The 12,587-nt window shown below is 36.4% G+C and overlaps 2 protein-coding genes across 3 annotated transcripts in view; one reads left to right on the forward strand and one right to left on the reverse strand.

Moving 5' to 3' along the window:
* Positions 1–634: 634 nt before the first annotated feature.
* Positions 635–2,687, reverse strand: LOC105385900 (pyruvate kinase). The gene has a single exon (XM_048627444.1). It carries the CDS (start codon positions 2,510–2,512, stop codon positions 815–817), a length of 1,698 nt encoding a protein of 565 aa, XP_048483401.1. The 5' UTR covers positions 2,513–2,687; the 3' UTR covers positions 635–814.
* A 270-nt stretch (positions 2,688–2,957) lies between these two features.
* LOC105385914 (trithorax group protein osa) overlaps positions 2,958–12,587 on the forward strand; it is a 38,436-nt gene continuing 28,806 nt past the window's right edge. The window contains exons 1-2 of one of the 2 annotated variants that reach the window (XM_048627407.1): positions 2,958–3,168; positions 8,753–8,855. In XM_048627407.1, coding sequence (XP_048483364.1) covers positions 8,827–8,855 — 29 coding nt within the window. In that variant the 5' untranslated portion in view covers positions 2,958–3,168; positions 8,753–8,826. Of the gene's footprint in view, positions 3,169–4,788; positions 5,238–8,752; positions 8,856–12,587 lie in introns of those variants that run through there. The other variant, XM_048627400.1, reaches the window with a different exon arrangement.

Raw genomic sequence — 12,587 nt, forward strand, 5'->3', positions numbered from 1 at the left:
GGTTTTCTGATAGGTCATTGCTCGTGTAGAACACAGATTACCTAGATGTGTAGAAAATAGGTAATAATATCGCTATCATTCAAGGATATTCCCCTTTTTGCCCGTCGTACGGTTCTGTTGTCCGGCCAACCGGACCACGGAAAAAAAATAAATTTCTGTAGTAACAGTTGGCCGGATGGTCATAGTCACCGGTCAGCCTAACTGACGAGCACTGTGGAAAAAAAACTCTGACGAGGTCAGAATGGCTGGGCAGTGTAGACACTTTATTACTTGAATAATATAAGCAGAGCTAGTAACTGTATTGTAGCTTTGAAGGTAGCAAATAGTGCCAAATAGGCAGAGAAATATGGCGTAAGTTTAGTATGATTGCGATATCATGTTTGGTCAACAAACCTCGGTCACAAATAATATGTCGATGTCGTCATCATCATCAGCCAATAATTTACCTACTCTGTGCCAATAATCATCCACTGCTGGACATAGGCATCTCCCAAGGAGTGCTACAACACAAATATTTACTTATACGCAATTCGCTTCTCGTTACTCTTCTTCATAGAAAGTGATAAGTTACAATGACATAGGTAGGTACTAAGGGCAATAAGGGCTTATTTCATTATAAATCATAAAAAAACACTTACCAAGAAAAATAACATTATTTATTTAAAAAGATAAAATATAATGTAGGTAAGTACATATTTTTATAAGTTCTTTGTAGGTCTACTAGTTTACTTCTAGAAAATAAATTCCAAATTGTCCTACCTATAATGAGTAAGTCTAATAGGATCATCCGATTGTTTCAACGTTCCCATGTCTATTATTCCACACTAACTGTATCACGAGCACTAGCATAGAGAAGCCGTACTAAATCACAATATCCACTCCCGCGACGAGTACCAGTTACAACCACATACGCGTCACCAGCGCAAACAAGACGTTTAGCCTTGCAAAAGTCAAGGGCCGCGTGAACTCTACACTCAACTTCTAATGGCCAGTTATCTCGGGCCACTTCGAAATAATGCATTGATCGAACGCCTCTCCAAAAACGTAGTTGCCTCGCGGTGTGACAAGCTCTTGTGACAGCTATTATCGGGCAAGGTGGAGATCCATGAGATAGTATTTTAGCAGTGCGGCCCGAATTGGTCAAACATATAATAACCACAGCTCTTGATCTCATAGCGAGCTCTATAGCAGTAACGCATATAGCCTTTGAAGGTTCTTCGAGAGGGCTTTGCATAAGTTCCAAATTACCATAGGTATGTTTGTGCCATATGACACGTTCTGCCTGTCTGCAAACTATTGCGGAAGCAGCTAGACAATGTTCTGCCATTCGAACAGTGTCATAAGATGGGGACAACTTTTTTAAAGGTGAATCATAGTGAAGCTCTAAACAGATTACATCAACACCGTCAATAACTAAGTTGGCAATATCCGACACACATAGAGTTGGAATTTGTTCATTTAAAATGGCTTTACAAATGCATGGTTTTCCAGCTTCTTTGCATTTTGATACAATAATCTTTTGGGCGATAAAAATCTTTTCTATCGGTAAATCTGTGCTCAAAATGCTACGGTCCAAATATATTCCATCTGATTCTGCAATAATTTCATCAATATTATCAACGCCATACATTGTTTCAATGCTTGAAAAGACAAGAATATGCTTTCCTTTATCTGCAAGTATATCTCGAACTTGCTTGACATCGGATTCATGTTGAGTGTTAGGTATCAACAAAGCATCCACGTCTGATGCAACCGCCCAGGCTATCTGATCATAGATATTTTCGAATAGATGAGCAGATTTATCAGAACAAACGAAGGATTCTGCACTGTCACCCTGGTGTCGGGCAGGTTCATTTTCTCTTGGTATTTGTGTTATGCGAAGAGGCATTTTCGAACCGATTATGCCACCATTTTCAACGGTACATTCTATAGAGTCATTACCAACTTGTTCGATTATTAGTTTAATTATACCAGTACTCAAGCTATCCATGTAAATAATATCCCCACGTTTAAGATCTGTTAAGTGTTCCCAGCCAACATAGAGACATCCAGAAGTACCGCATTCACGCCAGTTGGGATCTGTGGTCAATCTTAGAGTTTTTTCAGGAATTAACTCAAGAGTGGTCCGCGCTCCGCCTTTAAGATCACCGGTAATAATATCAGGTCCACGAACATCTATCATCAGAGCCAATGGGTAAACATATTCTAAATCAGCACTATAACTGTAGGCCGCTTGTCTGATACTCTGTATTATCTGAGCACATGTGTTTGGCTCTAAATCCCGCATATTTAAACGAGCGACGGTCATACCTGATGCAATTAATCTTTGTATTGTAGATGGCTCCTTATTATTCATACCAATTTCACACATTAGTCCAGTTTTTAATTCTTCACACGGATTGGTATGAATATTAACGTTACAATAATGTTTTAGTAGAGATGGTTGAGGCTCTTCTGCCGTTGCTTTAAATGAAGGTGTGGTTTCCAAAGGCACATGCCATGGAAGGGCCATTATTAAACAAAAACTTACACAGGTAGGTTAATGGGTAGGTAGGGTAGCCTTGGTAGGTTGTACTACAAATTGTATTGTGGGTTGGTTGGTAGTAAGGTAGTAAGCAAAATATTTTAAATATTTTATGTAAAACTGACAGTAAATAAAGTTTTTTACTACTGTCAAAAACTGACTCATAAAAGTACTTGAATATAACTCAGAAGAATATAATGAAAAATTAATAATAAAAAAATGGACAATATGAAACAACAAAGGTGCAACAAAGGTAATGTTCAATTTATAACCGGCCCTGCTAGGGCCTAGCACAGGGCGCAAACCCTATTTCCCTAGTCTGGACATTTTCCACAATCATTGTTCTGAGAACTAATAGTAAAAAAAAGATACCTAGGTCTTGATAAATTTTGACAGAAGGGAAACAAACAAATTTGACAGTGACAATGACATTTGTGAACTTGGGAGTGAAATATGAACAATTATTTTTTGTTTAAATAAGTTTTGTTAGTTTAAAAGTGCTTTCAGTGAATTCTTCATTAGATTAAAAGTTCATTACATATTTTAGACATTAGATTTAACCAGTTTCATAAAACCAAAGTTATATTTCGTGTGGCCGTGATATCGACTTGAAGTTTGGAGTTCAAGGTTTTTGGGATTAGATGGTATGTACAGTATGTGTGTTTTAGTTTTTTGTTTATTAAATACATTACTTACAAAATTTATACCAGTTTGTTTCACTTCTTATTATTTAATCAGTTTTCAGTGATTAATAATCATATTTAATTCACTTATTAATTAGTATGTAATTCGTTCACACATGATATGGTGTAATATTTTCTTCCATTTTACTTGTTAAGATTGCATTAATAAATACCACACATCGTCAAAGTACGTCGACCCACAAATAAGTCAGGAACCATGCATCAAAGAGAGTTTTGTTTCCTGCTTCTCCTTTAAGGAGGCTGGCACTATTGGCGCTTCCACCCCCAGCAAGTTGAGCTCTTGCCATGACTTCACAAACTACATAATATACCCTTTGTGTCTGCATTTTACTGGTACCCCACAGACAGTAATGGTTGGTTATTGAGCTGGTACATTCAATTCCTCTAGTGCATAGTGTAGTATCTGTAAATTCTGCAAGAAGGAAGATAGCGGCGATCCTGTAGAATATGTACATCCTACTAAATAATGCAAAAGTTAGTAAGTTTGGATGGATGGAAGTTTGTTATTCCAAAGGAAAATTACTGGAGCACTTTTGATGATAATAGATTAAGATTTAGGCTAGTTTTTAATCTGGGATAACTTTATAATGCAAAGCAGAGCTTACTAGTTTGTAAAACTATTGCCATTACTTAGATCTATGGCAGCGGTTACTGATTAGTGCTCTGTGTAACCCAGTGGTTCTGTTTAATGCTGTTCAAAATGGTTAGTGACCCTGACGTAGATCAGCTACAGTCTATACCCATATTACATGTTTGGTGTTGGTTTTCCGTGTGTGAGATATCCCCACATATTATTAAGTATTATTACTGATATCAATCATTATAGACACACTCACTTCCATCCAAAGGTTGTCTGGTAGAGATTGCTATAAGCAATAAGGCTGCCTCTTTGTACTGTTTTATTTTTAAGTTTGTTTTTTTTGTAATTTTTGTTCTTGTACAAAGTGTATTGTATTGTAATAGAGATAAATGTATTCATATTGTAAGAGGTTCAAGACCTAAGCTGGGTTTCTCAAAAAAGAGAATATGAGGGATTTTTAAAATCCTTGTTTATGCAAAATACTAAGACAAGTTCTAATGTTCGAATAGTTAAAAATGAAAGGTTACAGGCTAGTTGCAGGCCTCAGAGTACCCACCAGGCCACACCAGGCCGCATAGCTGATGGTACCATAAAATAGCCTGTCAGGTCAGTAAAAATAATGTTTATGTGAACCACCCAGTATTAAAATTAAATATACCTAAGCCAATTTAAAAGTCTTTCAGACAACCAGTAGGTTAGGTATTATTTTATTTTCCTCATAGCTTCGAGTATAGCAGCAGCGAAGATCTGATTTGAACGCGAACGCAAACGATTCCTTATTCTAAGGTCCACGAGTTATATGGGAAAACGAAACGCAACGTTATAAAAAAAATGGCTTCCATTCTTTCCTTATATCCAGCGGTCTGTCAAATTATAGTACTAGTTGAAGCTGGAGTGATAAAATGTTGGAACAACGTTGTTAATTTGTTGAAAACAGGTGAATAAAGAAAGATATTCTGCGATTGCTTTCTGTACGAAATTGCGCTTCATTGCTTGACTGCGTGTCACGTTTGTTCTCGGGTGGAATATTTATGACTTTGGATTTAATTGTCAAAATGGTGAAGCGGATGGCAAACGCATATTATTATAAATGAATATTTTTCGATATTTATAATGATTGGGTTAATATGAAGTTACATTTCGAATAGTGTGATTTTATGTTTTTCGTTTCTCTACCTACTACGACCGTGAAGGTTGAGAATGTTACGTCATTTTGCCTTTACAGTGTGTGATTAGCTTATTTATTTTCTGCTGAAGGACTAAAATGTGTGTACAATAAAAGTATTGCCTGTGTTTTGTGAAATCAAGTGTTATTTGGGCGCGCTGTCCAATGTATGTAAATATACCGGCTGCTTGATGATGCCGCCATGTTATGAAGTTTTGCTGTCAACTACCACATAGATCTTCGTTTCACTATTCATATTTCGAGGTATGTGTATTCAAGTTCACTAGAGACTCTGTTTGCTTGACGAAATACAAACTGGGTGAGGTTCATAGCATGCATGTATTTCAGGATCAGTGTAGCATTCAAAACATGCTCTACATGCTATTGTTTATCATTAGTTGTTGACTGTAATGACGTCATTAGTTAGTTCCTCTGCTAGTTAGGTAGGTATACTTACTTCTCAGGTTTACATTTTGGATAGGTAGCATTGGGGGCACAACTCTATCCAACTTTGGATAACATAGTTCCAGTTATTTATCATAGGAAAAAATTAAATCATCGAAAATTACCAGATAATTTTGTCATAACCTATTTGTTTCCATGACCTACCTCAGTTTTAATTAAATTAAACCCTGATATTCCTAATATAGTAAAATAAAATAAAATAAAATAAAAAATATTTCCTATCATAGTTTCATAATAACAACTTATGATATTTTAACTATGATTTATTATAAATTTCAATTTTTGTATGGATGATGCACTGGTCCGGGAATTTATTTGATTAAGTATTCAGTAAATCCTATGTTTAAATAAAACACCTGTGTACCAAAAATCTTTTAATCAAATGTTTGGACAATAATTCCTTTAGTTAACCAAATTATTGTCAAACAGTGCTTTTGGTGTACTGGGCTATCGGAGAACTGAAAATGTTCTATTATGACACTTTTGAAATTATGTATTTTGATGAATCTTGTTTGTTTGCCTATAAGTGTATGAAACATACATTATGTACATGTGCATGTATCTAGCAAGCTTACCTGTCCGGAGAGTTTTTTTATTGCTGTAAAGTCCTTAGACTTCAGCAAACATAAAAAAATACTTAGTTAAATTGGTCTAGGCATGGTTCAGTTATCAAGCCATTTTGCGATTCATTTATAGATTACTAGCTGTTCTCGCGAGCTTCTCTTCACCATATAAAGTTTTCCTGTGGGAATTCCATGTTATACTGAAGGACTCTCATCCCCTATTTTACCCCTTTAGGGGTAGAGTTTCTGAAAATCCTTTCTTAGTGCTCACCTACACTACCTAAGGAACCTACATGTCAAGTTTCATGATTGTAGCTCGAGCTGTGCTCGGGCTGTGCCTTGATGCCCAATCAGTCACTTTCTCCTTTTATGAATAGAATAGAATATTGGTTACAAATATATACATATATATATATATATATATTTAATTAAACATTACATGATATTACACTATTCAGTTGATAAATTTTTATATATTTCAGTGTCAGATACTAACTTGATGTAGCAGTTCCTGTTCATATAAATTTCTCTTGTAGAGCTCTTCAAAGCTCAAACTTTTCAAGTTACATTGAATAATTAACAATGATCTAATCAACGGTACAGACAATCTGTTTTGTTATTTTGACTATTCACTCTTTCCACTGCAAAAATAAACTCAAAATAAGGGGTAGTCTGGTAATTATGAAGTTTGTATAAATTGTGACTTATATTTTATGTAGGGCCTTAGTAAAAAATGCATTATTAGCTGTAATAAAAATAAATTGTTACTAAAGAGAATTTATGAATAAAGTTGCCAGATTTTCATTTGTAGGTTTTGCAAGTACTTTTCATTTTTTTAAATGGTAACCACAATGCTGATAATATTAAAAATTTATAAGAGTAAAGAGTTCTTAAGTATGAATAATTATTATGTGCATAGGTCAAAGTGGTACATAGATAACATAGGTCCCTCATTAGGAATCTCATGATGATGATATAGGGTAGAGCCTTGTTGATTAAAATTATCCAATACATACATGAATAAACCATAAAATAGGTAATTACAGTCAATTAAAAAAAAAAAATTAGGTACCATAAAACGCGCTGCCTTACTTTTGAGTGCTGTAGGGAAGGTGAAAAATCTTAGGTTTTGAAATGAAACATAAGAACATTGAAAAACCTACAACCTATGTACTTACACTTGTCCAAAATTAATAATGCACATGCAGATCTTCACACCCGAATCATTAAATCATAAGAGCCTTAAAAAAACACTTGCATTTTGCACCTTGTTCGAAAGAAATAGGAGTTAGGTAATATCATGTGTCACATAATCAAAAACAACCGATCTGTCAAAGATTTCTATGCGCATTATCAATTTTGGAGTACTGTACATACTAGCAAAAATGCTTACTAAAGCATACTATGTGCATAGTATGTACACAATGAAACCCTTTTATTTTACTTGTAGTAAAAAAGTGTAGTTTTACAAAGTAATACTATTTATTTCAGCTATTAAATAAATGGTACTAATAATATTATAAAACATAATAATAAAGGGAATTAAATAAGGAACTTTTAAAAATAACATTATTAGATTTTCTAAGATTTTTCGGTATAACTTTTTTCTCTGTGGTCTTGTCAACTTCCACCTCAACTCCCATAAATTATGTTAAAATTGACTCTTCCATCCAAAGGTTGTCTGGTAGAGATTGCTTTAAGCAATAATAAGGCCGCCTGTTTTTTTTTGTTGTTTCTGTTTTTTTACTATTTTATTTATAAGTTATATTTTTGAAAAGAAATCTTTAGAAGAGACACATAAAGAGTATTCTTTTCTATTGTTGTCCTGCTGTCTAAGGCTGTTGGGTAAATTATGAATCTGACGAACGGTGGATATAGACGCTACCAATATCCACCTTCCATCCCTCTTTTACATCTTGGAATAGATGGGACGACTTGCTAGATGCTCTGACATCGTCAAGAATGAAAGCATTAGGCCATGTTCAAACCAAACAGACTTCTAGCCGCCATATGTAGTAATATTGTAATAACGTACAGTAAAACTATAAAGTCCTGAAAACGGAAGTCTGTAAGAAGACTGTATTTAATCAATCTATTATATTTACAACATACATACACTCACGCCTTGTACTAATGTACTCCCTTGCGGGGTAGGCAGAGGTACATTGCTGCACCCACTTTTCGCCAGAGCGTTATGTTAGTCCCAATGTAATAGGGGGCGGGCCTATTGCCATTTTTACGGGCACATCCAAGATTTATTATTATATTTATTTATGGACAAATCTGTTAAAAAGCCTTGTCAATCGGAATTTTTATTTTTATAATGTATGCTATTGCAAATTTAAGTAAATAACTGACAATGATAAAAAGTATTTGCAAAATCGCACCCTTTATTGTCAGAACTTTATAGTTTGACTGTATTGTAATTGAACGAAAAAGTGAATTTGTATGGAAATTCACTAAACTGCGTAACGTCCGCTCTTTTTCGGCAGCTTACCTACAGTTCGTTTGGTTTGAACGCGGCCTTATTGTATTTTAAAAGAGTAGGACTAGAAAAGTAGGCGTGTTTGTATGGAGGTTTACCTACTGTGTACCTAGGTCCTACAAGTGTAGGACTGATACTTATCAGTTCTTATTAATGTAGAGGGCTTATGACGATCTTCCCAAAAATATGTTCTGGTTTCGGTCGAATTTGGTACTTGTTTGTAACAGGTAATTTCATAAATTATCAATAATCTTTGCTTGTTTCAGAAATTTGACTGAAGACGGCTACGGAGCGAAAAAGTTTGGCGCAAGCGGGCGCCTCTCCTCTCGATGATCTATTTATGCCAGTTTTGGCAAACGAAGATGCAAGGTATGTCCCAACGCACGAAATAACTTTTAAAAGGACTTTAGAGAAGGTAATAAGCTTGTTGTATGAAAGTGACCGAATTAAAACTTTCAACTTCATTAACAATCAAAGCATACAAATTCATGTGGATATTATATTATTTTGAAATTTATCGAGGCGAAGTATAAAAAGTAAAAATAAGTTACGCTCGACTTCATAATAATAAGGAGGAACAAAAAGGTTCTCGTTGCTAGGTACTTAGATAATAAGACGTGTCCTGTTACTCCTGTTTGTTAGGTGTCGTAGATAAACACAATGGCAGGTTCCATTAGTGAGAGTTGAACGAGCTTTTACAATTAGGTGATATTGAGTGGGATCGGTGATGTGTCCACGCGCGGTGGGTTATGACGGCGACGCTGCGGCGGCGGCGGCGGCGGTCGCCATGACGACATCTCCGCGTACCACGGCGATCAATCCCAGCCCGCGCGCGCCGGCAACCCGCACGCTATTTCTTTACGAACCACAGTTTTAAGGCGTATACAATACAAAGAGAAAGCTGGTTACCAGCAATCCCTTTTTCTAAAAATTTTCCGCGCTTTATCAGCTTTGGCGTTGATTCGGGAAAAGTATGAAACTTCGGCGCCGCGCCGACAGCTAGCGTTATCTGTGTATGTTTTGTAAACGCCCTTACGTACTCACTTATTTAATATATCTAGCATTGTCTAAGTCCTAGCTTCTAAAATTACATCAACATAATTGGTATGAATTTGGCAACAGAAAAGTTTTTTATGGATGTGCTGACCTTGCGGTACCAATCATAAGTAAGCAAATCTGGCCAGTCTGACTACGCACAAAAAATAAGTAATCAAAGAAATGCTGACGGTTTCCTATAAGTACCAATAAACAACAATGCTTTCACCAGATCGGCTACAGTGACACTGGCATACCTAGGTATTAAATTGTCCATTATGTTAATATCGGGTTACAGTCAGAAGAATTTTATAAACAAACAATTGCAATGAAATTATCAATTTGAAACAGGAATCGGCGATATATCTACGCTACGTTCATGGATTTCATAGTGGGCAGTTGGGCACCCTAGTGATAGTATGCTACGGGGATGTTTGTATTTATTTGAAAGCTTAAATTGCTCATTCGATAAAGGGATGTATACTCCTTTGGAATTCGTTGATATAATTACAATGCTTGTTAAAAAGGTAACTTTGGGTGTAAATATTGGCCCGCATTTACCTCACTTCCTACAAGCTAGTAACTAGTAACCCCATCCCACAAAGTTGCTGATCATTAAAGTTAAGCAACACATGCTACCGTCCGCCATTGGATGGGTGACCGCTTTCAAGTGGTTCTATTCTGGACGCTTCCGAGCTTCGGAAGGCACGTTGAGCCGTGCGTGGGTCCCGGTTACTGTTTTAACAACAGTTCGTAAAGTTCACTCAGCACAAGCTCGCTGGTGTTGTGGTCAACCAACCCGCACTAGGCCAGCGTGGTGGACTAGGCCTAAAACCTTGCTTGCTTCATTTAAAGGAGACCCGTGCCCCAGCAGTGGGGACGTGATGGGTGTGATGATTATCATGACAACGGCGGTGATAGCTCCTTCGGGTAAGCGCCCGCTTGTCACGCCAGAAATGCGGGTTTGAATCCCTTGAGTTGCAATTTAGGTATATACCATCATATACCATCGCTATTACGGTGAAGGAATACATCGTGATGAAACCTTGATATTTGAATCCACCAACCCGCAGTGGACTGCGTTGTGGGAAATAGTCCGCAAACTTACTTCGGCATATGTAGGTATAAAGGTTCCATTCGAGTAAGGCGGTGCAGCCACTTACACCCTTAAAGATAAAATAGATTGCTGATTTTTAAATTTGAAAAATCGCCAAAGATTACCGTCCTTGCCCTCGAAAAGTTGCGGCTCAGATTAGACAGTATCTACGATATCAGTTTTGCTCCATCGGCTGCGTGACATGTGTATCGACGTAGATGAACGTTATATCGCGATTCGCGTTTGGGATGTGATTGGTGGGACGTGGAGTCATCCAATAAATGAGTTAAGTCGATAAAAATAACATACGGCTGGGTGAGGAAAACTTAGGGCCCATAATCCTCTTCTTTTCTTTACTCGTATACGAACAGATAGTTTTAAAATACTCTCGCTACCAAACGAAAGTGAGTTTGTAAGTTCGCAGTGCGAGCACCAGTTTTTTTACTTAATGCTTGGGGGTCGATTGTATATGTATCCTATTATTCCCATATAGAAATAGATAATCGAGAAAGTGGGACCAGTGTTTTTGCGTAGTTTCATCAATCGTCAACTTTATTTTAGTTCATTCTTTACCAAGAGGATGTAGAAAGAAATCTTTGTACCGATTAAGAAATGCTGGAAAAACTCTGGGGCTGTTACGATAATAATGTTATAGGTACTACAGTATAACAGGGAAAGGAGCGTGACCTTGACCCTTGAGAATAGGCCTAACCTGCCCCAAAAGCGCTCTGTAGAAAGCAGTCGGTCGATAGTCGCGCGGAGTGCGCGCGTGCGCCCGCCGTCGCCGCCCGCCCATCGATCCGCCGCCCGCCCACGTGACGCAACGCATTTGCGGGGATTCCATGCGGACCACTCGCTTTGTACTCACCATCTCACACGGCAACTCCGTCTCGAATGTATCCCGACTTCATTGTTCCCCCAAATTCATGTGCCATGGTCAGGTGTCCGATACACGCATCACGCCCTCGTAATCAATCACATTTATTGTTGTACTTCACAATAGACTCCCAAGTACCTCTCTTTATGTGATCAAATTCAAATTCAAATTCAAATTCAAAATATTTATTTGCATTCATATTGTACAGTATAGGATGTTACAATAAAAGTAGTAGTATCAAACATGAACCCTGCAAGGGCACAGCAAATTACTTAAATTAAATTAAACTAAATAAATATATCAAGACGAACATCACATTATAATATCTTTTACAATTTCTTTAGGTTATGACTATACTGCCTGATCTAATTCTAAAAACTCTTGTAACGTATAAAAACATTTTTTTGTGAGAAAGTCTTTTAAATTTTGTTGAAAGTGATTAAAGTTGGTAGTTTTTTTTAAATCATCCGGTAAATTATTGTAAATTTTTATACACATGGCAAAGGGACTAGAGTGGACTATTTTAAGGCTAGAGAAAGGTATAGCTAATTTAATTCGCGGTCGTAGGTTTTGTGGTCTTGAATAGATAGGAAATTGGGTAATATTTTTTTGTACAAATAAGCAGACTTGATAGATATATAATGATGTTAGAGTAAGGATATTGTGTTCAATAAAGTAAGGTCTACAGCTGTCCATTGAATTAATGTTGGCAATTATTCTTATACATTTCTTTTGCAATGTGAATAGTTTAGGTGCATCTGTACTACTACCCCAGAGGATCACTCCATATTGAAGCCATGAGTGCGCATACGCGTAATACATACTTTTTGCTGTATTTATATCTGTTGTTTTTTTTAGTTCGTAAAGTGCATAAGTGAATCTAGATAATTTAGAGGCTATTTTATTAATGTGGCTTTTCCAGTTAAGGTTTGTGTCAATATTAATGCCTAGTAGTGAGTATGTATCAACATTTTCTATTTCTATATTATTAAATGAGTATTTTATGTTTAAAGGGGATTTTTGATATGGTCGGAATTGCATTATTTTTGTTTTATTAAAATTTATTTGGAGGTTATGTGCGTTTAGCCAGTTT

The sequence above is a fragment of the Plutella xylostella genome, chromosome 4 (assembly GCF_932276165.1).
Source record: "Plutella xylostella chromosome 4, ilPluXylo3.1, whole genome shotgun sequence".
Taxonomy (NCBI): Eukaryota; Metazoa; Arthropoda; class Insecta; order Lepidoptera; family Plutellidae; genus Plutella; species Plutella xylostella.

What these genes read in the sequence shown, in the direction of transcription:
- LOC105385900 (XM_048627444.1), bottom strand. Translation starts at nt 2,512, where the DNA reads ATGGCCCTTCCATGGCATGTGCCTTTGGAAACCACACCTTCATTTAAA.